Below are 25,685 nucleotides of genomic sequence, written 5' to 3'. Positions count from 1 at the left end.
TCATAATGCTGGGGGCTGGTGTGGTGAAAGGGGTGGGGATCTTGTCACTTCATAATGCTGGGGGCTTGTGTGGTGAAAGGGGTGGGGATCTTGTCACTTCATAATGCTGGGGGCTGGTGTGGTGAAAGGGGTGGGGATCTTGTCACTTCATAATGCTGGGGGCTGGTGTGGTGAAAGGGGTGGGGATCTTGTCACTTCATAATGCTGGGGGCTTGTGTGGTGAAAGGGGTGGGGATCTTGTCACTTCATAATGCAGGGGGCCGGTGTGGTGAAAGGGGTGGGGATCTTGTCACTTCATAATGCTGGGGGCTGGTGTGGTGAAAGGGGTGGGGTGGTGTCACTTCATAATGCAGGGGGCTTGTGTGGTGAAAGGGGTGGGGGTGGTGCAGAGGGCTGGTGTGGTGAAAGGGGTGAGGATCTTGTCACTTCATAATGCAGGGGGCCGGTGTGGTGAAAGGGGTGGGGATCTTGTCACTTCATAATGCTGGGGGCTGGTGTGGTGAAAGGGGTGGGGTGGTGTCACTTCATAATGCAGGGGGCTTGTGTGGTGAAAGGGGTGGGGGTGGTGCAGAGGGCTGGTGTGGTGAAAGGGGTGCGGGTGGTGCAGGGGGCTGGTGTGGTGAAAGGGGTGCGGGTGGTGCAGGGGGCTTGTGTGGTGAAAGGGGTGGGGAAGGTGCAGAGGGCTGGTGTGGTGAAAGGGGTGGGGGTGGTGTCACTTCATAATGCTGGGGGCTGGTGTGGTGAAAGGGGTGCAGGTGGTGCAGAGGGCTGGTGTGGTGAAAGGGGTGGGGGTGGTGTCACTTCATAATGCTGGGGGCTGATGTGGTGAAAGGGGTGCGGGTGGTGCAGAGGGCTGGTGTGGTGAAAGGGGTGCGGGTGGTGCAAGGGGCTGGTGTGGTGAAAGGGGTGCGGGTGGTGCAGAGGGCTGGTGTGGTGAAAGGGGTGGGGATGGTGCAGAGGGCTGGTGTGGTGAAAGGGGTGCGGGTGGTGCAGGGGGCTGGTGTGGTGAAAGGGGTGCGGGTGGTGCAGAGGACTTGTGTGGTGAAAGGGGTGGGGATGGTGCAGGGGGCTGGTGTGGTGAAAGGGGTGGGGATGGTGCAGGGGGCTGGTGTGGTGAAAGGGGTGGGGGTGGTGCAGAGGGCTGGTGTGGTGAAAGGGGTGCAGGTGGTGCAGAGGGCTGGTGTGGTGAAAGGGGTGGGGGTGGTGTCACTTCATAATGCTGGGGGCTGGTGTGGTGAAAGGGGTGGGGGTGGTGCAGAGGGCTGGTGTGGTGAAAGGGGTGCGGGTAGTGCAGAGGGCTGGTGTGGTGAAAGGGGTGGGGGTGGTGCAGGGGGCTGGTGTGGTGAAAGGGGTGCGGGTGGTGCAGGGGGCTGGTGTGGTGAAAGGGGTGCGGGTGGTGCAGAGGGCTGGTGTGGTGAAAGGGGTGGGGGTGGTGTCACTTCATAATGCAGGGGGCTGGGCGCACCAATAGGAGAGTCAGTATGAAGGCAGGGCCTGCTAGCCACGCTTGTCTATTGAATTAATGGAGCCATTCTCTTGAGGGTTTGCAGTTGGACAGGACAGAGCGTCTCAGATTCTTTAAAGACTCATATTTGACTAGAAATCATCCGAGTCTTCCGTGCTGCCCCCTCATACCACATGACAGTCTTTCAGAAATGGAAAATGACAGACATATTTACAACATATACTCCCAGTGTTCTATTTTGAGGAGAGTCAAGTCAGGCGTTCCTGTAGCTTATTTTATACTGAGGCATCATAAAAGCACCTGAAGGGCTGTATTTGCGGAATTAATAGAAACATTTAGACAACTGTTGAGGTTAACAAAATTAGAGTAAGTTATCATAACCATATAGTTAGAGAGAAAATTATAATAACAGAGAGTTGCTCATCAAAAATTATCCACAAAATTACAAGCAGCCTGTCCTCAAATGAGGACAATGGTCCTCAATGATTACATTTTAATCAATCTTTATTTAATATAGCACCTCTCACAAAAGCAATGCTTCAAAGCACTTTACATGGCTGAAACAGAATATACAAGCAGGAAATACAGTAATCCCAGTAAACGAAAATACATGAGCAGGAGAGCAAATGCATAAATAAGAAGATAAAACAGAAATAAAAACAAGATCAGTGAAACGATAAAACCAGAGACGATAAAAGAAAACAATCATTTTAAGATAAAAAGTGCAGGGCTGCCAATACCAGTGTAATATGATCACACTTTCTTGTTTTAGTTAAAATCCTGGCAGCAGCATTTTGTACAGATTGCAAACAGGATAAAACATGACTTGGACTGCCAGAGAATAGACAATACAATGATCAGTTCTGGATGTTACAAAGGCATGCATCAGTCTCTCTGCGTCTTGTAGTGAAAAAGAACGTCTTATTTTGGTAATATTTCTGAGATGAAAGAAAGACACTTTAGTTACTCTCCTAATATGAGGTTCGAAAGAAAGAAAAACTGGGTCAAAAGGTACACCCAAGTTTCTCATTTCAGCCTTCAGTGCAAAGGGGAAGATGTTTCCAGTAGATGCACAAAGGTTGGTCTTACTTAATTGTTTTTTTGAACCTAGCAACATTACCTCTGTTTTATCGGAGTTTAACAATAGGAAGTTTTTTGACATCCATAGCGTAATGTCAGCGAGGCATGTGTCAGAATATTTACAGCTGCAGTGTCACCTGGTTTCAGAGATAGGTATAGCTGAGTGTCAACATCTCTGTGAACAATACTGCCCAAGGGTAGCATATATAAAGAAAACAAAATCAGTCCTAGAACGAAGCCCCGCTGGTCACAAACATGTGACTTCAGACAGAGAGGGGTCATCCCCAATTTTAACATATTGGAACCTATTTGAGAGATAGGATTTAAACCAAGACAGAACAGTTCCAGGCAGTCCTATGAGGTTCTCAAGACGTTCAATCAGAATTGAAAGATCAATAGTGTCAAACTCTGCACTTAAATCTAAAAGAGTAAGAACTGAGGGGAGGCCCATATCTGAAGATAGCAGCACATCATTTATCTCTCTTATAAGGGCAGTTTCAGTACTATGACCTGGGCGAAAACCTGACTGAAATTTCTCATAAACATTATGTATGGCAAGAAATGAGTTAAGCTGGTTCACTACTACCCTCTCCAAGACATTAGATAAGAAGGGGAGATTGGAAATAGGCCTATAGTTGTGAAGAACGTTTAGGTCTAAATAGGTTTGTTAAGCAGAGGTTGTACCACAGCAACCTTAAACGCATTTGGAACAAAACCAGATGAGAGGTAATTGTTAATAATGCTTAAAACAGTAGCATCAATCATAGAGAATGCTTCTTTAAGTAATCTTGTGGGAACAGGATCTGAAACACAGGTAGTAGATTGTGTCTTAATAACCAAGTCAGTTAAATCTGACTGGTTAACCAGAGAAAATGCTACAAAAGACTGGCCTGGGGTAGCAGGACCTGAGGAAGTAATATGTTGAATGTTAGAGGATGAATGCTCTAAGCTGGGTGCACTATCTGAAATCTGATTTCTTGTATCACTAATTCTTACCTCTTATTTATTCACACTGGTAAGATTTCCAATGCTCCCCTTTATGTGTTGAACATATTTAGGGTCTTTGCTTGTAATTGTATACTTCAGATTGGAATATGAAAGTATTCCATAAACAAGCTTCAACTGAAAAGCTGCTGCTGCTGCTGCTTTCTGGTACAGAATGACTTCATGTCTGTTTGCAGTTCAAGCCCAATGGTTTACTGGTCATGCTCAGTACCCAGCATGGCACAAGCTCTGAAAAGTAGAGTGATAGCACCACCTACTGGTAATACTCTGGCAGTACAGTCTTGCTCAATACCTCTGCTTGGTTCAGCCTGCAGGTCCGGATTTTGTGTTTGGAGGACCTAGGTACTGAATAAAGCTGAGGGAACACGAAGCCACTTTGCAGCTTGGAACTTGCAGTGCTTAATTTGTGCTGGGGCTTGCCGGGGCTCAGCCTTGGTACCTCTGGGGTTACCATGGCATAGTTTACCATAGCCCCTGTACCTCTTACAGTTACAAATTTCATAAAATGCTTTGCTCTCAAATGCGTTTTCTTAAAATCCTCAACAAAGTATCCATTCTGCAGTTCTTTTGTGAGCTAAAGAGAGACAGTCCACTGCCTGGACGCTCGTACTTTTAATTAAAGAGAGACAGTCCACTGCCTGGACGCTCGTACTTTTAATTAAAGAGAGACAGCCCACTGCCTGGACGTTCGTACTTTTAATTAAAGAGAGACAGTCCACTGCCTGGACGTTCGTACTTTTAATTAAAGAGAGACAGTCCACTGCCTGGACGTTCGTACTTTTAATTAAAGAGAGACAGCCCACTGCCTGGACGTTCGTACTTTTAATTACTTCACGATTTCAGCTACGTGGCTTAACACAGGCTGCGAATGAAGGACGGCGACTTTATACATAAATAAGCTGACTTGGTTTGAAAAACCTCTTAAATGATACAAGCAAATGCTTACACTACTTAGTTTGATTGAATTAGTACACAACAAGCTACAATGACAGCTTAACATTAATTAAAAAAAAAAGTCAGAACAACGGCAAGTTTTTAATAAAATAAAATGTATAGCCTACTTCACTAAAGTAAAAACGGGTTTCTGTTATTTTTAAATACCACTACTTATTAATAACAGTAACAGCGTTAGGGTTGGCGTTGAACCCCACCCGCAAGAACATTACCTTGCTAACTTCCCCTATTAAAAAACAAATATATGTATATTATAATAATAGTGGTCTGGTTCTCTCTTCCCTTTTTTTCAATGAATAGAATTTAATTAATCTAGAATAAAAACAAAGTAACCTAACAACAATAATATGTTTTTGTTAATCTCCACAGACTGCCCCGTAGGCTTCTGTTGCAGGCACATTACTGTCACTGATGATGATGTTTATTTAGGCACTTTTACACGTTGTTTTGCCGCAAGTGAAAATACATTTGATCCCTTTTTGCATTTGAAGTGTCGTACTTCAAAGTTTATTTCAGACAGTGCATGATTGACAATGGTAGTTGAGTTGACATTTTGTGTCGAGTTCATTGGGCTGTTATGTGTCGAGTTCATTGGGCTGTTTTGTGTCGAGTTCATTGGGCTGTTTTGTGTCTTGGGCTGTGGTTTAAGGAGCCTCGCAGCTGGCCAATCACATTAAGAGAAGTCAAATACATATTCATGTTTATAAGTCAGAGCACAGCCAAATAGCCAATCAAATCGACTGGTCTTATGTTCTTTTACATTGAATTTGAATATAGCAAAGAAAAAGCAACTTCTTTGCACTGTACAAAACCACACAGGTCCTGCAAATTAGAACCGCAGGTACTCAACATTCTATAATAGTATCTTATTCAAAAAAAGACCTGTTATCTAAACTTTTGTATTTAAATAAACAACATATAATAATGTTCTATATCTTTTTTCTTCAAAACTTCTTGTCAAAGCATTTGTCAAGAAAGGTATTAGAGGTGACTGCATGTTTGTCATCAAACCTCCATTAATATGCCATAAACAATGGAAAAGTCTGATTTCAGGCCTAATTCTTTTATGATATGTCCCCATTCGGTTACACATCTATAAATTTAATTTATAGAAATGTTAAAACAGTGTGTGAACTATGTGAAGTTGGAGAAGTTGCCCTGTCATAACTTTGAATTATAAAACAGATGAGATAATATTAGCGCAGTACAATTGTGCACACAGTGACTGAAGGGGATAGTGTACCACACGGTATTTGTTTTATTATTACCTTTAAGACATAGAAGAACACCAAACAAACACACCCTCTTTATTTTTTGATCCATGCAATACACCACTGAAACTGCTATGAAGGGACTGGCGCATTTAAATGCAGCACAAGACAGCACATTACCAAAAGCCTCAATCATCCATAGAAGGGTCAGAATATTGATTTTATTTTTTGTTAGATAGCTTTGCTTTGGTTATAAGTGGTTAATTGGCAGTTTTCAGTCTTATTTTTTGGTCTTGCTCAGAAACAGTAACATTGTTAAATCGTCCCAGTTTTGCAGGTACCTGTATCGACAGGTACGACTGTATCACATTGTGCGTCAGGCTGCTCAGCCATTTAACAGCAGATTAACGTATGTTCGCGCCATTCAAAAATAAAGTAAACAATTTTATGGATTATTTGTGTAATGGTTATGTGTTTCATAATTAATATTATGTTTAACTTCCTGGTCCCTGGCTAGTTTTTATTTGTATGTTATCTTGGTAGTGCCACCAGACAGGTTAGCCTTAAGTTAGTTTTAATTGTGTATTGGCAATAACACCATTTTTATAACTGATTTATATTTATCTAATTGGTCTAACAGTTTCTGTGTGGAAGTCTGGTAACCCTAGGCCTTATCTAATTAGGCATGTCTATCTTTTTTTTGTCAGGAATAATCAACTAGATTTTACATGTTAATATTGCATTTTGGTAAATACATACTGATGGCGTTTTAAAAGATAAAATGCAAGAATGTAGTTGCAGTTACCTTTCTTTGAATTTATGTTGCGAGAAATAAATACATAAATAAATATTAAAAACACAAACAATTATCTGGCGCCTGGTAACCGTTAAAAAAATCGAACTTTTTTTTTTTTTTAAACCAGTCGAACTTCCCAACTCGGCATTTCATTGTGTGACGTAACGTCTTCAAGTTCGAACTGTGATTTATCGGGGTTTGCTAGCACGCCTTGCGCCCCTTCTCTTAATTCCATAATCTGCGAGTCTGCCTCGATTAGCCGTGTCTGAACTGAGGCGCTTGTGGTGAGAGAAGGGTGAAGCGCAGACAGACGATTGGGACACGAAAAATACACAAAACTACACGAAATCACCGCGGAATACATATAAACAACGACAAGGTAAGGCGCAAAGCGTCAACGTGATATGGACGGGTGAGTTTGGGGTTTATTAAGGCAAAGAAAGCCCTTCGCCTTCTTCACAGATGCCGCGGGAACAAAAAACGACAGGCATCACGATTTCAAGATGGCCACTGAGGAGAGAACCAGCGGGAGAAGGCCGTAGTATACAGGGCCTGGGAAAGATGTGATTTTAACTTGTGCGTGTGCTGTATATCGAATGATTTCAGAATTGGATCACTCATTTGTATTTTATAATATATAGTTGTATGTTTTTTTTTTATTTTAGCATAGTTCTTGCGTTTTATGTATCTGTATCTGGGAGACGATCGGGACATTCGCAGCGATAGCGATCTCTTGCTGATCAACAAGACTGTACAAGACAATGGCTAGGCCATCGTGAACCTAGTTTAAATGATTTAGCCCAGTTTTTTTTTTACATTAATGTTCAGTTTGGTTACTTTTGGCGTAGGTAATTAGTTTATTCATTTATTCAACAAAGATAACAACAACAAACTCAGTCTCACAGCACTCGATGAATACAAAACCGGTTGGATACTTTAGTGTAAGTCCGTGTATTTTCGCTTGGCTATCGTATTACATAGCTGTTATTTTAGAAGAAAAAAATATTTCCAAGTGAAAATAATGATGATAGTAAAACGATAACGCGACCCAAAAATACATCTCACCTAAGACATTTTCATTGGTATGGACAGATTTTCATTAAAAAGCGTACCAATGTTGGCTCCGATACAACGTGTATATTTATTGACAAAATTAAACGGATGGGGAAGCATAATGTTATGTTTGTCGTGTAAATCTTGAGCCCCACTTGAATGTGGGGTTTGCTGTTTAAAAATTACTATACTGTGGGAATTAAATACTGTAATACATTAGGCGCAGCTTTGTGGGTCTCTTTCTTCCTCCGGGCCGCCCATCTGCCATCATAGCAAAAAAATTACATCACTGTTGTATACGATGCTATCAGTTCAATTTTATCAATGAGGCTCATTCTTTTTAAGATTGTAATTTGGTGAAATTACTATTTAAAGGTTATAATACCAGGAACCAAACTCCACAGATACATGTACAAGATACCGACTGGGCTCTGGTGAAGTTTTGTTGAGGACCTGTTCAGGTTTTCAATTAAAGGTATTGCACATATGGAACTGGGGTTTACATGAGCAAAATGATGCATTTGATGATGGGTTTAACTTTGCTTTGATGTCAAGTTCAACGCATCACGCTGAAGCAACCCATTATCCAATGCTTTTTGTTTCATCACTTACAGTTAAGGGGGTTTTCTATCAGAGCTGGGTTAGGTTGTCACGCACACAAGGTTTCAAACTGGCAGTTGATCTTTTTGATAAGGGGTGTTTGTTTGATGCCGTCTGGTGTCCATTAAGTGCATTGCAAATGGACACAGTACAAACAGAATAGTCTTATGTACTATGTGATTTAGAAAAAATGTTACTTCCAGTGTACTAACTCGGATCACTTGTAAATGACTTATTAAATAGAACATTTCATATATGTAGCGTGTTTGAGATGGGTCATTCTTTGCAACAACAGTAAACATAATTCAACTGGCTTTAGAATAATATTTACCTGCTTCCTTTACAATCAGTTTGTGTGTATTTCTCTTTCAATAGCCTGGCCCGTGACACGTTTTGTTCTGTGCTGGATTATCATAATTATTCCATAAGTGATTTTATTCTGTTACTGTAATTCATTTGCAGTTTTTTTTTTTTTTTTTTTTTTTTACTATTTAACACCTATTTTTGGATACCTGACACAGAAAATTATAGTTACATTATTTTTGGATGAGGTTAATAAAAAAAAAGTTCATTAACAGAAATAACAATGTTTTTTTATTTGTTTATTTATTTTTTACAGTGAGGTATAGAGGACCGTTATGGAATTGTTACCCTTGTGGTGAAATTAAAACTTAATTACATTTATTTTCCTGTCTAAGCAGTACAATCCTGGTGACTGGACTAGAGCACTGTAAAGATTAATACTTTCTCAGTAAAAAAAAAACACAGAGCAGTTAACATTAGAAGATTTTCAGTTGACTTTTTTTTAGTCGTATTTAACAAATAATACGTTTTGTCTTGTCTCCCCTTTTTTTTCTTTGAACAGAAATGCTTGCGCCATAGACTATCCTGTATGTTTAATAGAAAGCAAGAATTAACCCTTTTATTTCTGGCTCATGCACCCACAAATCAGATGTGGCTGCTAGAAAAGGAGGGGGACATCAATAATCCTGTTTGTGTTTTTTAACTTTCAGCTTTGCATTGTTCTTGGAAAATTGTGTGCCTGTTGCGAATTCCTTGAACTTTGGCATTGGGAGCCCACTTCTGCTGGGCCCCCCATCTTTGCAGCTCGCCCAGATTAAGACGCAGTTGGCCCTGCAGCAGTTGAACTCGGTCGCTTCCAGCAACCACTCACTGCCGGCTTTGTCGCTGCTGAACCAAGCCCTGTTGAAGATCACTATGTCTCACCCGATGTATAACCCGAGGGGACCCTTTCCTGGTCAGAGAACAATGGTGCCCAGCCAGTACGGCATGAACCACCCACAGGACATCATGATGGGAGGGACGCACATGGGGTCACAAGGGATGCAGGGGATGCAGGGAATGCAAGGGATGCAGGGGATGCAAGGGATGCAGCCTCAAGCAATGATGTCTCAGATGATGCCTCAACAGATGGGTTTCCAAGGACCTTCGCACATGCCGTCCCCCCCAGCCCAAAACACACTTTCGAGGATCGACATGCAGATCCGGAACAGCCAAGATGAAGTCCGCATGCTGTCGCAGGTGTTGCAGCAGATGGACCCGAGGTTACGGAAGGAGAACATGGAAGACACTCTGCCCCCACGGGCAAACATGGAAGAGCAGAGGATGATGAGCAGAGTGGAAGACAGAGGCCCAGAGTGGCCTTCCTACCAGGCCCAGCCGACCCAGCTCTTTGCTCCAGGGTTCGGAGGTGCTCCAGAGAGGAGTCACGCCAGAGGCGGAGAGAGCCAACCAGCTCCACAGCCAGCGGAGAGGCGCCAGAACCGCTACACGTCGGAGAGCGCCACCAGCATCCTGGCCAGCTTTGGACTGTCCAACAAAGACCTGGAGGAGCTCAGCCTTTACCCGGACGAGCAGCTCACGCCGGATAACTTGCCTTTTATTTTAAGAGATATTAGGCTGCGGAAAACGAAAAGACATTTGTCTGACATGGATCGCCCCCCGTCGTCTCCTGGAGGTGCAGATCTGGTGGCCAGTGAATCGCAGCACAGCAAGGTCATCGATTACGGGCATTCAAGCAAATTTGGTTATTCGGAGGAGCCTGAGGAACGATCGATGTACAAACGAGACGTGTCGTCTAAAGAACAGGCCTCTGGAGGGTCGTCGAGCATGCAGCCCAAATTTGCAATAGAGACTCTGGTCTCTAAAGGCACCCGTGGTCGGCCTGCATTTTCTAAGCGTTCTGGCAAGGTGGACTTGCCTGGAGACAAAGTGCCACAGACAAACATGCCTAGCAGTGCAGCCAGAGCCCCGAACAAGCAACCTCCTAGCCAAAAACCAGTCAGCAGGCCCTCCACTAGCAACCCTCCCAGAGCCAGCCAGGTGGAAAGCAGCGGATTGGCGAAAGCTTTCCCGTCGCCCAAAGGATCCTGGACCCCGGCGTTTCCCATGAGTGATTCATCGTTGAGCAAGAGGCTGCCGACCCCCACCATGAAGAATGATTACTACGCTGCCTCTCCCAGAATCTTTCCCCATACATGTTCACTGTGTAACGTAGAATGTATACAGTTACAGGTGAGTGTTTTTTAGTGCTGTGATTCTTTTGATTCCATATGAAATCAGTGTTTAAGAACAAAATCTGTTTTACTTTTAAACCTGTCGTCTGTGTTGAGCAAAAACAAAGATTCTAACATTTACAAATGGCACTTTTTATCCTTCCATTAGAGTGCTTGAAGATCTTAATACATGTTATCCATTTGATTTATAAGCTATGTTTTGGTTCTAGAGCTGCTGGAGCCATTAACTAGTTTGGTGTGTTAACATGAAAAATGGAGTTTGATTCAGCTTACTGCAGTTCTTGCACAACACAAAAAAGTGTTTAGTTTGTTCAACCCCCCCACCCCCCCCCCCGTGAGTGATTTCTTAATTAAAAAAAAAAAAAAAAAAAATTGTACTCTTCTTCATAATTCCAGAAGATGAGAACAGGAGAAAAGGACTATTAGATTAACTTGTTTTCAGAACTATTGCATTGCCCAGCATCCCACTTGAGCCAAGGTTGTGAGGATCTTTCAGGGAGGAAAATGTAGTTTTGAGGAAGATGTCTCTAAATATTGCCAGTGATCAAGCAAAGCTAGTTTCTTAGCATGGAGGTGTTTTGCAGTCACCTGCAATGATACAAATCCTACCCGATCCCAAAGGAGAAGATGAATGCCAATATTAGGTGGAAGATGCGTGAAGAACACACGTTGGAACATGTTCAAATATCCCTGAGAACTCGGGAATAAAAATAGAAAACCTGAAGATCAATCTCCAGATTCATAATCTATTTAGTAAACAATTGGCAGCTTCTATTTATTAAAACAATTACACACACACACACGTATGTGTGTGTGTGTATATATATCTGTGTGTTTTTTTTTAATATGTTATTTTTATATACCCATACCTATCACATTTGTTCCAGTGCAATTGCCAATTAATCTGCTTGCAATCCAAACCACAAATACAAATAGATTTGATCTGGATTAATGCAGTGTATCTACATCTGAGGTTGCCATGACCTGTGTTGTCCATTGACAAGATCTGGAGGGGAAACTGACTTACATACAAGGGAGAAGAGGATCAAGAAGAACCATTTTCTGGTGCTCCTTGTGAAGACTTCCCTGGGTAGTGAATGGTCGTCTTCATACAGCTGCTTTAAGAGTTGTATGTGGGTTAACATTGGGCTTTTATTATTTTTCTCCCTGATGTTTGTCTACATTTTGTAACAAGAATGTAATCAACCTGCTACCAGCTTTATCGGCAATCTCCTGTGGTGATGTGACAAGACCCAAACTGTGGAAATAGAAGATTTGAGGAAATCAATTTCTCTGCATGAAAGGGGGGCAGGGTGCTACTGGTATCCATTAATAAGCCATTTTATCAAATTATTTTGCCAACAGATAATTCCATTATTATTGCCTTTAGGCCCTTTGCATGACACGTCGTGTGGTCCGTGTCACAAGCACTCATATACATGCCCAACAGATAAACGGTCTTGGGCCTGGGAATTGTTAAACTGAATACCAAGACCCTCTGAATCCCAGTAAACGAATATTAAAATGGTTTTGGCTGTTTTAAAAAGCACTAAAATATACAAATGTCACGTCACTGGATGGCTGCTTCTCTTTGCTTATCTACATAACTGTTTGATAATGTACCAGTATAACAGTCTGGGTACCATTACTCTGGATTTGAAGGAGGTGACGTTTAGTACAAACACATGGCACATTTTTTTTTTTTTGGTCAGCCTTAGCCTGTTTTTCATATTAAGCTATATTTTCTATATTGTTGCAAGTGCAGGTGCTCCATCCTTTTATTTTTTTCCTGCTTAACCAGTATGACTAGTAATATATATTTTTATAACCCTTTTTTTGTTTGGAAGAAAAAAAGCTTGGTTCACTAGAGTAGGTGGTATATTCCATGTGCTGGAGTGGTGTTTCTAATGAGGGCGCTTGTGTAGTCAGGAATCCTGTTCTACCAGGTGCCTTCCTTCGTAGGCAGGGGGCGCAATTGCATTGCAGTTTGAGAGTGGTCTGCGTTTCGCAGCAGGCATAAGAAAACTTAAAATTCCCTTTGCAGTTCATTGATAAGCTATCTCCTAAACCCCCAGCAATGTCATAAGCAGAGTTTGAATTTTAACAAAAAAATCATTTGGATTTCCACAAGTTAAAATAATGAACAAATAATTACTCCACAAATGTATCTGACTCTTTTTGTGTGTGTGTGTCATTTCTGTGTAGTAGGTGTCTGCGAGGTAAAACTGCATGGTAGAATAATGCTAATGTAGAGGTTTGAGGCTGAAAGCAGAATAAATAATACATCCTCTTTTCTGATTACAAATGAAGGAGCTTAAGCCAGCAAGTAGCCCTTGTGTTTGTACCATACAATCGTCTCTTGTCGTGTTTTTGCTTTGCAGGACTGGATTGAACATCAGAACACAACTCTTCATATTGAAAATTGCCGGCATTTCCGCAATCAGTAAGGATTTTAGGATTTTGTTTTCTATTCTATTGACTTTCTTGCAATTTGTAACATCTTGATGTGAGTTATCGCTTGATTGTTCATGTTTTAGAAAAATCAAGTAACATTGCACAAATGATGAAAATTGCACACACACACAAAGGATCTTCAGATACTGCACCAGTAACATGAACATCAATAGAAATGCTTCAGGCTGTTTCAGTTGGGCCTTCGTTTGTATTTTTAAGCCAATAGATTCTGTAGTATGAACTAAATATTTTGCATGCATGCGCAATTAGCTTCTGAAAATTCAAAAGGATGTAAGAAAGCTCATGAAGTAAAGTAAAAAAAGTTACCATGTGTTTTAAAGTGCTGTGTTCTTTTTTTTTTTAGGTACCCTGACTGGAATCCTGAGGTATTGCCAAGTTTGAGGCAAGTATTTCTCGGTAGATCCGTATAAATATATTGCTGCTTACTATTAATTTTTTTCCTATTGATGGAATAAAAACAATTCCTCCTCTACGTTACGCTCTGAAAAATGTACTTGTGTAAGACTGCCAGCACGATTACTTTCAACGTGTGCTGGTAGATGAATCAATACAGACGGGTTAGTTTGATTTCATTTCGCCCAATGAAAGCCCTTTAGCTTGTTCAAGTAAAATGTATGCCACAAAGGTTGTGTTTGGCGGGAGGACAGGTTCTAATTAGAAACGGTCAGCAAACAGAGCTGCTTCTAAAAAAATATATTTAAAAAAAAACAAAAAACATGGCATCCAAACAGAAAAATTCTTGACGTTTTAAAAAAATAAAATAAATGAATAAATAATAAATTGTTCAGACAAATGATCAGAATCCAAAAGATATAGCCCAAGGAATACCAACCATGTACACACAATTAAAACATGACTGTGATAGTCACAGGGAGGTGAAGCAGTCATGGATTGAAACATATTCTCTGGTCCCGAAAGAACATTTTCACAGACGGCAAGCCAGAAACGCACAGCTTCAAAAGATCACAGCTAAGTTTTTTTTTTTTTTTTTCCTTTTCTTTCCCCCATTGTTTGCTATCTCTTTAAAATGTGTTGAAATATATTTTGGAAACAGTAACTGAGTGGATTCGAAAGGAACAGTTTTTAATAAAAAAATACACATTTGTTATTTTAAATATATCCCTTGCAATATTACCAGGTCCCAGGTGAAAGAACATTGTAAAAAATATGTTTTTTTTAACACAGTAGTGGCTGTACAGTCCTACTAATATTAATCACATTAGTACAAGCTTGTGTAACTAGAGCTGCGGTTGGTCAGGTAGGCAATAATATTAACTTACACTAAAAGCACTGTCCTGCAGTGGAAAGAAAACCGCTTCACAGTCCAAACAATGTAACGGATTATGCAGTACATGAATATCTCTGCAAACATATTCAGAATTCAGGAAATCTGTAATGATGTTTTTTCATGTGGGACTAAGTTTGGCATTTTATAATGGGAATCAGAGTTCAAATATACTGTTTGTGTATTGTAAAGGGGTGGGGTCAGACATTTAAATATCTACGTGTTCTCAAATAAAATACACGTCTTTTTGCCTTGTGAAACACTGTGTTTAACTTGTTTACAGTATTGTTAAGTGACTTATTTTTTTGCCACACAGGTAAAACTTGTTAAGTTACTTTAGCCACAGTGGCTAACTAAATGAAAGTCTTGGAGGGAACATAGATCCTAATTGATAACAATGTCAGACACCAGCCAGTATGAGATTGAATTGCCAATATTTTTCCCTATTGGGAAAATCGCAGACAGTTGCCCCCTCCGTAGTAAATGTATTGCAGATGCCCCCTCTGTAGTAAATGTATTTGCCTACTGTAGATAATCAGCCCAAGATGCCTTATTCCTTTTTTATAAAGAATCAGTTTGCTAAATCTTAATGTAGTTATACTTTGAACAGTATCTTAGTAAAGCAGTATCTTATTAACTGAAATGTTAATCCAGTCATCAACTGCAGCATAACCCACACCAGACTTTGGTTGCTGACTCGACATTCCTGCTTGCTAATGTGGTGTCTCCTTGCTTTCTGCAGGAATGTCTCAAACACTCCTCCGGAGAGGAAGAGCCCGAAGAGGCGCAGCAGGTCCATCTCTCCCAGCCAGCGGCGGTACAGGGGTCGCTCAGGGTCTCGCTCCCGCCGGTACAGACGTAGCAGGACACGGAGCCCCCCACCTCGCCGCCGGGCAAGATTCAGCCCCCGCCGATCCCACAGCCCATCACCCACACCCCGCAGGACTCGCACACCCCCTCGCAGGTCCCGGAGTCCTCCGCCCGCCCGTCGCTCCCCTCGCAGGGTGAGCCCTCATCGGGTCAGCCCCCGGCGACGCAACCGCTCCACCAGCAGCGAGAGACTGGCCAAGAAACTCCTCCAGTCCACAGGTACAAACTGCACGCAGACTTGGATGGCTGGATAGCGAGCTTAAGGGTTGGGACATACTTCTGTCATAGATGAGTGCAGTACATCAGGCGCAGACATTTGATAGCATTAAATTGCATTATTTTTTTTATTTTTATGAATGCTACATGTTTCGTTGAACATGATCTCTAATATTAGGTTAAAGAAATGTGTTTGCTAGCTTTGGTTTGTCTTGCACTTCCTTGGCCATTTCACCTCTAGAGAGAGAAATTCTCCCCACCACTTAAAGCATTTTATACCGTCGGTAACCAACCAGCTGCTTCCCCGGATGGCTGACATGCTTTGCTGCCAGTAAGATGCTTTACCCTGAGGTGAAATGTCCTGGAAGTCAAGATAAGCAGACTGACCTGATGTAGTACCCGATGCCGTGTATTAAAATTAAAATACGTGTTTGTGCTAGTGCAGCGGTTCCCAAACAGCTACGCGTACCCCGGCAGTATGCGGGACAAACTGTGTTTTTTTTTTTCTGTTTTAGTTTTTTTGGGGGGGTGGATTTTCATAAGCCATACTCAAAGCTTTAAAACTCATTGGGAATTCCTTTCAGTTTCTGTCGTGAAATGGCACTTGACGCTAGTTAGTTTAGAAACAAAGAGAGGCTGTGCAGTGCAAGACAATCGCGCAGCTGCGGGACACTTGGGTTCACCACCCTGGCGCGCACATTTATTGCAAACCTCCAAGAGGTACCAATGAGAACAAAGGTACAGAGACAATGAATTCTTGACAACGAATGAACTACAGCTGCAGGACAGTGTTAAAGGTTACGTCAAGCAACACCTCACTAAATGAAAGTCTTAGAGGGAACGTAGCATTATGGCACACACAAAATTTAGTGCTCACACTATGGTAATCAGAATAAATAAGCGATTTTTATTTGAATGCATGCTGATGTATTTAAATGAGCATCCAGCTCAGAATAAGGAGATGAGCTGTATTCATATGGTATTTACTAAAGGGCGTTCATTTTAGTGAGCGCATTAAAGTGATCATTTATTAGTGCGTATGGAAACCAGCCTTTAATCGCTGATCGGCACGCTATTTAAACCTATTTTTCTGGGCTGAAAACTAGTTGATTTGCAGTTTCTTGTTTCTTTTTACTGACTCGATTCATTCAGTTTGGCGACTCAATTAAACAGATGTGTTTGTTTGATTCACTGATTCACTAACGTGAAATAAATACATCTTCCTGAATTACTTGGTTATGAAAATGTGTTCGAATGGAAAAAGTCCAGAAAAGTGTCTGTTTAGGTCAGGGGTGTCAAACTCATCGGGCAGCAAGGCCCATTTAAGTTTATACTGTTCAATTGGTGGGCTGCACCGTTGGGGGAAAAAATATATATACATGCACGATTACTACTCGTCAATAAATAGTGCTGGGACAAATATCTGAATATTCGAACAAATATTTTTTGACATGTATTCGGATACAAAATGATGTATTCAGTACAACATACAAATACAACATCATGTATTCAGATGTTCGTATTTGCTACAAAAATACCTTTAACTTATTTACTGTCTCACCAGAATTTGTGTGACAGTTTAAGAAAAAAAAAGGCAAATGAAGAAGAGCTCTGTGTGTCCTTTCTCTCTCTGTGTCATTTCTCTCGCTCACTCTCTCACACTCAACACAGCAGCTCGAGCCTATGTAAAAGTTTTAGACAGCAAAAAGTAAAGAAACCAGTTTATGTGCGCGCACGCATAGTGATCTCTATGGAAGGCCATCTGCGACAAACTGTTATTTGGCATCCTTTGTTTTGTAGTTAATTCACTGGAGTAAAGTAAGTCCAACACAACGTATTCTTTACTCCTGGGATATTTTTCACACTGTGCGTGCCGCCTCCTTGCGCGTCCCTCTGCAGTCGCCGCGGACCTCTGTACACACCGAACGCGGCAGGGGCGGTCTGTTACGTCACGGCTGCATATACAGTGACTCTTTGTTGCCAAGCAACAAACAGTAAATACCAGCGGGAATGGAAAATGCTTTTTATACAGAAGACACAAAGCTTAGTAAAAAAATATATATATATTTCAAGTAATGAGGAGCAAAACATTATATATATATATATATATATATATATATATATATATATTTTATAAAACCTCATTTTAACCCCCTCCACACACCATCATAATCACCCCCACAATTGTGTTTAAAATAAAATAAAAACATGTTGCTTTTAAAAATTAAGATTCTTTCTTTCTTTCTTTCTTTCTTTCTTTCTTTCTTTCTTTCTTTCTTTCTTTCTTTCTTTCTTTCTTTCTTTCTTTCTTTCTTTCTTTCTTTCTTTCTTTCTTTCTTTCTTTCGGTTTGTTGGGTACAGGCAAAGAGAGAGTGAGTTAAAGGCATCATTATACATTGATACAGAAAAAATGCAACTACTGCCATCCCATCATATCAAACTTTTGGGGGGGAAACTGTAAAAGCAGCAACAATCAGTGGTACTGTGAATCTGACAACACAATACCTGGAACAATGAACAGCAAACAAACAAAACGAACAAATATCCGAACGAATATTTAAATTGAGCGAATATCTGAACATGAAAATCCCATGTTCGTCCCAGCACTAATTAAAAATAACATTAAAATATAAACATGCTAAGGGTACGCAGACCTAAGAGCAAAATTTAAATTATAGTTGTGTGTTTCTTTGCTTCTAGGTTTGTCTGCTTCAGAGAACACTTCCTTGGAGGCTGTGATGCAGACCCTGGCCCCTGCTATCCTTGCAGAGCTGGCCAAGAAGAAGTCAGCCAGTGCTGCCGCCTCCTCCTCCAAGACGCAGAGTAAGCCCTCTGCAGCAGCTACCAAGAAGAAGATCGAGCCTAAAGCAAACTCGGAGGAGCGAGCCAGAGACCCAGGCTCCTCCACTGCAGCAACAAAGAAAACGGAGGATTCGGAAACCACTAACCAAGCCAGTGCTGTCAAGAAAGGGGTAAAGAAAACCTGCAGGCTCCAAGATAACTGAGTGGATTGTTCTTTTAATATTCAATACATACTGCAACTAAAATAATGAATACTACTGTTATTAAAAGGCATGTCCGTAAACCTCGGTGTACAGCATAATACTCCAGAAAATCTTAGATAAAGATGCCGACTTGATGGTAGAGCATAGCAATTGGATAAAAGCAGGGTAAAAAAAAAAACCAAACAAACAGTATTGCCCAAAAGAAAAAAGTGCTGGTCTGCTTGAGATTAAACCTGTTCAGGACTTTCTTTAGTTGTTGAGAGTATCAGAATACGGGGGAAATGTGGAGCCACTTGAATGTGTTCTTCCACCCGTGTGTATGTCGCAGCACACGTACGGTGGATGTCATCAGTGGTGTTCTACTTTCATGATACTAGTGGCTTTAATTTTGCATTCCCAGTTGTGGGGAATGATGTAGGTTACTTATGCATTTGTCACAGATTTTATTTTTTAATTCTTAATTGTAGACTGTTAAACCCAAGAAGAACAACGGGGTCACAGTTCGCGTCTGGGATTTGCCGGATTTCAAGTACACTGACCGGGATATCATTAAAGCTTTTCAGCCCTTTGGAAAAGTCAGCCATGTGCTCATACTTAAGCGGAAAAATGAGGTAATTCACATTCCTTTGAAGCTTTTCAATGACACTTCCTTGAATGAGAGGTCTCCTGTACATTTCAATAGTTAGATGCATAGGAAGGTAGTACTAACAAACCTCTTTGCAGGGTATGAAATCACGAGGCTGATTTCACCTGTGATCAATATGGCTGCTGTTAAAGGCAATGCCACCTCAGAGACCCAGCAATTTAATGCTATATAATCACCCAAATTGTATGACACATGCATTAATTTTAGATAGGGAGATCATATGGACTCTGTATTGTGTTTAGTAAGCTCACCGCTTTGATTTGCATTACATTTAGATTTGTTGGCTTATGGCCTCCCTGTTCCTGAAGCCCCTGTTCTGCCTTTTAAAGAGTTTGTACCGCCTCAGCCTGCGACGTACAAGCCTGTTTGAAACTGACTCCTCTGTTTTCTAGGCTTCCGTGACCCTGCAGTTTGAGGAGGCAGCCAAGGCAGCGGTTGACTTTGCTAAAACAAATCATTTGCTGGTCCGGGGGATACGAGTGCAAGTCGCCTTGGAAGACAAGGTATGGGTATAGTCTTGTATCCCTTTTTTCTCTGTTGCACCTGTGTTTTATAAAGAACATTTAAGCCGTGTTTCTCTATGGCGTTCCTATCTCGAATAACTCCTCACTGGTTTAAGTGATGCAGGAGCCCACACCTGTTGAGACTGCATCATTCTTCTCTGCTGCTGTGCTGGTAAACTCCTGCTTGGTGCACTGATGCTGAAGCGGAAGCTTACCAAAGGGCAGACAGATATTTGAGTACATAATATTTTGAGGTGTTCTTGCTGGCATACCCATTTCTAATTGTGCAGCATTGCCTTGGGTAACGGTATTATTTTTAGTTTTGTGTGTGTTAACTAAACAAGATATGTGAAAAGTGAGGTAACAGTGCAGCAGGTGTGACTCAACTGTCTTCGTTTTTTGTTTATAGGATATAAAGGAGCCGAAGAAGCCAACAGCTAATAAAAAGTAAGTATTTGTACACCCTGGAAGGGATTACATTTAAACAGGCCCAAACAGATTACTAAAAGTAACGTAGTTCTGTTTTCTGTGCCATTGTTCAATGGACTTTAGTATTGTAATTTAGTACTTTACTGTCTTTTGCAGAGATATGCAGGTACATGATTTGTCTGGTCTCTTCAGATCCTCAAGTATTGAGCACAGTAATGCGTGATGCAAAACCTAATGTAATAGTTGTTTTTTATTTTCTCCTGTGACACAACAGAAAAGAGGGGGCGAATGTAAAATCTATAAAGAATGCAGCCACCAAAAACACAGGTATGCAATTTTAATGCTTTAAAAAAAATTATGCTCCACCTGTCAGATGCTTGTCAGCTTTGTTTCCGTCAACATGCATTTCAAATATGTTTGTATCTGCATTACATTTTACAGATCCCAAATGTGATGAAACTCTGTATTAATATTGTATAGTATAAGGTATTGTATTAGATTTATAATCTGGGGATCTATATGGGTGTTTGTCTGTCCGTCTGTATGTCACGCTTACAGTTTTGCATATATCATAATTGTGTTTTAAACGTGCTTGCAATGTCTTCTATACTCTTCTATACAAACCGTTGATCTATGTCATCATACTGAGAGCTTTTCGAGTGGTGGGGGATGGATGTTCGTGACATGCCGATATTGTTTGTTTTGCATCTTGATGTTAGTTTTCACTTGTGTTTTACAGAAGCCCCGGGTGGTAAGAAGCCTGAGAAGAAAAGAGAGAAGGTGGGTCTCTTTGATTTTGAAATGCTTGATAATTGGAAGTTCTTTATGGTTTTCTGTTGTGCTCATACATGCATTTAACAAAAGAACAGGCCTTCTCGATTTGAAGCTAGGACTTTAACTGGACCGTAACAAGCAAGCTTTTCTGAATGTAGATGTTTTTATCTCTACTCATTATGTTCAAAACAGTATTTTAAGCACCTATTAATACACAATTGGCCAATATTAATTTAAGAGAAAAAACATCAACAAAGCAGATTCCATTTATAGGTGGCTTGTGTGCGATGTGATTTTAACTTTGTTTCACCAGGAGCCCGTGAAACGTGTGATCCTCTTCACTGGACTTCCAGAAAGTGGCTTCACCGAAGAAGACCTTACTAAACTAGCTATACCTTTTGGTTTTTCATCAAAACTTGTCATTGTGACATCACATAAAAAGGCATGTATTAACAAGATAGATATATATATATATATATATATATATATATATATATATATATATATATATATATATATATATATATATATATATATATATGAAACTAGTAATCATCATTTATAATTTTTAAACCAAAAAACAAAACAACCTAACTTCTTGGTCTGTTGTTTTAGGCGTATATGGAGTTAGCAGACTCAACATCTGCGGAAGCCATGGTTAACATTTACAAGTCCATTCCAGCTAAATTAATGGAGAAAGAACTGGGCATTACATTGCTGCCGAAACACATTGACCTGCACAGCTCGGTAAGGAACCCCAGCTCCTTAATGCTGATTACTTGGTGTAAATTTAAGATGTGCCACCAATCAGTTTGCCCAGAACTGATTGGATATATAAAGCATCCTGTAAGAATGGTACAACAAACAATTCATTTCTGATTGGTCACTGCAAATTAGCCATCTAAATCCGAGGAGCTCCTTCATGCTTGAGCCACGCTTTCGAAAGACCCTTCAAGTGTTAATGTTTAATGCCTTTGTACTGTTCTAGGAGGCTCTCTTCAAAGACATATATGGACTGACCAAACCTGATGTGAGTACTGCTCGATTTGATTTGTGTGTGCGTTCTTTATGCTTGGGGGGTGGGGGGGGGAACAAATCATGGAATAAGTGGTCCTGTCATTTTATTGTGCTGTACTTGAGTCTAGTTCCCAGAGGTGGCCTGACAAAGGAACAGGTTTTAGATGACTGTACAGTTGCTATTGCAGGCTTCTAAGGGTGCAAAGAATGCAAGTGATCTAGTGTAAAGGTAAACTGTTTCAGTAAGGGTGCTGTGACGCAGGTACAACTGTGGTTGTCACACCTTAATTGCCAATTGATTGGAAACATAAAAGAGCAAACAGAAGCATCTGAAGGGTCTGGAACCAACTCCCCAGTAATGTTGTTGAAGCTGACACCCTGGGATCCTTCAAGAAGCTGCTTGATGAGATTCTGGGATCAATAAGCTACTAACAACCAAACGAGCAAGATGGGCTGAATGGCCTCCTCTCGTTTGTAAACTTTCTTATGTTCTTTCTTATGTTCTTATGAAGCTACTAAGCAATGTAGCAGCCATGTGCAGAGGACAGTTACCACAAGCTTTAATAACGCCCACTGAAACATTTCTTACAAGTAGATTGGCTGATTTCATTTTCACTATTAGTTCAGTTTGTTTTGTACCTGTTACGGTAATTCCATCTCATGTTTTTAGTTGTATTACTTTTTAGTTTCCCTAAACCATCTGACTGTCCGAATAATTGATGGTAACCTCTATTTCCAAAACCAATCTGCTTGAAATAAGGCTTCTATTTGTCCTTGATATGTTTCAAAAGCTGTCTCTTAAATGGAAGCTAAACTTGAATGCACTCCTGAGGGTTCGAATTCCCTGCTTGACAAGCTCAATGTGGGGTGTTTGTTTTGGTTTTTTTTGCTTGGTGAGAAATACTGTGCTATTGTAGCTATGTGTAATAAAGCAGCCGGGCTTATGCTTGAAACTAAACAAACCTGTCATGCAAATTCAATTTAACTATAGTAGCAGAACTAAATGGAGGGTTAAAAACTGGGAAACATTGGTATATGGATGATTCTAAACTGTGATGGGGTGTGTGTATATACAGTTGTAGTCAAAAGTTTACATACCCCAATGCAAATGTATAATTTCTAGAAATTTCTCAAACGGACACTTTTAGGAAAAATCTTTTGTAGCAAAACTCGAAAAATGCCAATTCAAAAGTATTTATACCCTTTGATGTTATGATAGTATTGTCTAATAAGATGCTAGAATTTCAATATGATAATGCAGAACCTAATTCTAGAAAAGTTTAGAAAATGCTGGATTGTAGGTGAACATTCTTAGAGTATAAAAGGGTTAGGCATAAGATAATTGCTGTCATTACCAATGAGTCCATATGGGAAAAAGTAAAGAGCTATCTGAAGACCTTAGGCAGAAAATGATTTATTGTCATAAAGCTGGAGAAGGATCTAAGAAGATTTCCAAGCATCTGAGTATCTCAATTTCAACTATTGTTTCTATTATCAAGAAGTACAAGATTCATGGTACTGTTACAACGTTCCCTTGGTCTGGAAGAAAGAAGGTTCTTTCACCAACAATAAGTAGAAGAATTGAGGAAGGTTAATAACAATCCAAGATTGACTGCCAAAGATATTCAGAGTGAATTGGCTGCAAGTGGGACTGGGGTTTCCATTTCAACCGTAGAGTGAGTATTGCATGGTGAAGGTCTCAATGATCGCAGGCCAAGGAAAAAACCACTCTGGAAAAAGTCACAAGGACAATTGCTTAAAGTTTGCAAAACAACATTTGAATGATGGATATGAGTTTTTGTGGAGTGATGAAACAAAAACAGAGCTATTGGTCACGCTGATAGTCTGGTGAAGTGTACAAAGAAAACCCCGTACCTACTGTCAAGCATGGAGGTGGTAATATCCGTCTATGGGGCTGTTTTTCCTCTAATGGCACAGGAAATGTAGTTCCAATACATGGTCAAATGGATTCCATAGCATACCAAAAGATATCGGCCAATCATCTGAAACACAATGCTACAAAACTTGGTTTAAAGCGCAACTGGACGTTCCAACACAACGATCCAAAGCACACATCAAAATCTACTTCAGAAAAAAAATCAAGCTTCTGGAATGGCCTAGTCAAAGTCATGATCTAAATCCGATTGAGAATCTTTGGTATGAGTTGAAGAAGGCTGTGCACAAGAGAAGTCCTCGGAATTTGAATGAACTGGAACAATTTTGCGTTGAATCATGCCAAAAGCTCATATCCTAATCATTTAAAAGAGGTTATTATTGCTAAAGGTGCTTCAACTAGCTATTAATTTCATTTTCCTTGTCAGTGTGTGAATACTTTTGAATTAGCATTTTTTAGAGTTTTGCAAAAGATTGCTCAAATAAATAATTGTAGCATCTATTTTTTTGTAACTTTTTTTTCCTCATCCACAAAAGCAAAACTTTTGCTCCACAAGATTTTTCCTAATTCTAATTTCTAGAAATTATTAATTTCCTTTGGGGTATGTAAACTTTTGACGACAACTGTCCACTATGAAAGGCACTATATTGATTGATATATAGGCTACAGTTTTTTGTCTTCCCCCAGTTTAACAATTGTTTGTTTTATTACATACTGAGCATTAGAAGAAACTTATCACTTGTATTTGAGCATCAAAAGAAACTTATCACTTATATTTGGATAAAATCCACTAGATGTGATCGAGAAATGAGAAACTCTGTTTTAGAGCAGGTGCAGTGACTTTTTATTGTGCTGATTAACAATTGACATCGCGAAGATGCTGCAAAATGATCTGTCGATCTCGGGCAGGTGTTGTGACTCTTGGTCTCCCAGTTTGTGGCCTGTCATTGACAGAGTGTGTCTGGTTATACCGTCTCGTCAGGTTTGAAATTGCTGGCTGTGAGCACCCAAGACGGCGAGCCACAGTATGCTGCCCTAGTCCAGCCTCCAACATGTCGATTGCACGAAGGCGCTGCTCTCTTGACAGATGTGGCATATTGTTTTTTTTCTGTGATTTTCTTTATTTCTTTTATTCAAGCTTGCAATTCAACAGCAGGAATCACTCCATATCCAGTGTCCAATCAACTGTCTCACTAATTAGGTGATTAAGTGCATATGCTTCAGTCATAGTCACTCAAGCGTGTCATGGTTAAGGATGAATGATCGAGTGATTAAAAAGAAATCAAAAACATTTCCTCAATGTCCATCATTTTATATACCTTATTTTCTTATTTGTGTTATAATATAAATTTATTTTGATGCTCGGTATATTAACTTTAAGTGAACTGTTATCTCGGTTAAGATTTATGTTGATCATCGGTTTTAAGTCATTGTGGGTCTAGTTTAGTAATCTTTTTAGTAATTCAGGTCAGCCACTGCTTTTGGGTCATTAATAAATGCCATTGTCTGGGGGGAAAAAAAGGATCACTGACGAGAGTGTGTACTGTCAGTGATATGTATTCCAAGATGTGGACCCCTACCAAGTAGCACATTCTTGCCTTCACTTAGTTTTATTACCTCTGTAAAATAGATCTGTTGTAATCTATGGTGGTTACACTGTCATGACCTAATCGATTTGTGTTTTTTTCTTTTTTCTTTTCTAAGGAGATAAATAAGCTTCCACAGAAATTAGTCACTGTGAGCAATTTGCCAGGAGAAGGCAACATAACTGAAGAGCTGCTTGAAGTGGTTAAGAAGTTGGGGACTGTGAAGCGCTCGGTTTGCTTGAAAGACAAGGTAATAGCGGGTCATCAGTCCCTCGCTGTTTTTG

The 25,685-nt window shown here is 40.4% G+C and overlaps 1 protein-coding gene across 2 annotated transcripts in view; it reads left to right on the top strand.

The window, feature by feature from the left end:
* The window catches only part of znf638 (zinc finger protein 638), a 72,312-nt gene that overhangs the window by 33,976 nt on the left and 12,651 nt on the right, over positions 1-25,685 (top strand). Inside the window, exons 1-15 of one of the 2 annotated variants that reach the window (XM_034913495.2) lie at positions 6,710-6,890; positions 9,178-10,699; positions 13,083-13,144; positions 13,520-13,558; positions 15,204-15,550; positions 18,248-18,519; positions 19,020-19,163; positions 19,591-19,701; positions 20,111-20,148; positions 20,405-20,457; positions 20,870-20,910; positions 21,218-21,346; positions 21,520-21,651; positions 21,893-21,934; positions 25,520-25,651. In XM_034913495.2, the coding sequence (XP_034769386.2) occupies positions 9,383-10,699; positions 13,083-13,144; positions 13,520-13,558; positions 15,204-15,550; positions 18,248-18,519; positions 19,020-19,163; positions 19,591-19,701; positions 20,111-20,148; positions 20,405-20,457; positions 20,870-20,910; positions 21,218-21,346; positions 21,520-21,651; positions 21,893-21,934; positions 25,520-25,651 (2,859 nt within the window). In that variant the 5' untranslated portion in view covers positions 6,710-6,890; positions 9,178-9,382. Of the gene's footprint in view, positions 1-6,709; positions 6,891-9,177; positions 10,700-13,082; positions 13,145-13,519; positions 13,559-15,203; positions 15,551-18,247; positions 18,520-19,019; positions 19,164-19,590; positions 19,702-20,110; positions 20,149-20,404; positions 20,458-20,869; positions 20,911-21,217; positions 21,347-21,519; positions 21,652-21,892; positions 21,935-25,519; positions 25,652-25,685 lie in introns of those variants that run through there. The other variant, XM_034913434.2, reaches the window with a different exon arrangement.

Source organism: Acipenser ruthenus, chromosome 1 (assembly GCF_902713425.1).
Source record: "Acipenser ruthenus chromosome 1, fAciRut3.2 maternal haplotype, whole genome shotgun sequence".
Classification (NCBI taxonomy): domain Eukaryota; kingdom Metazoa; phylum Chordata; class Actinopteri; order Acipenseriformes; family Acipenseridae; genus Acipenser; species Acipenser ruthenus.
Note: the sequence above shows the minus strand (reverse complement) of the source record. Positions and strands in the feature narration are given on the sequence as shown.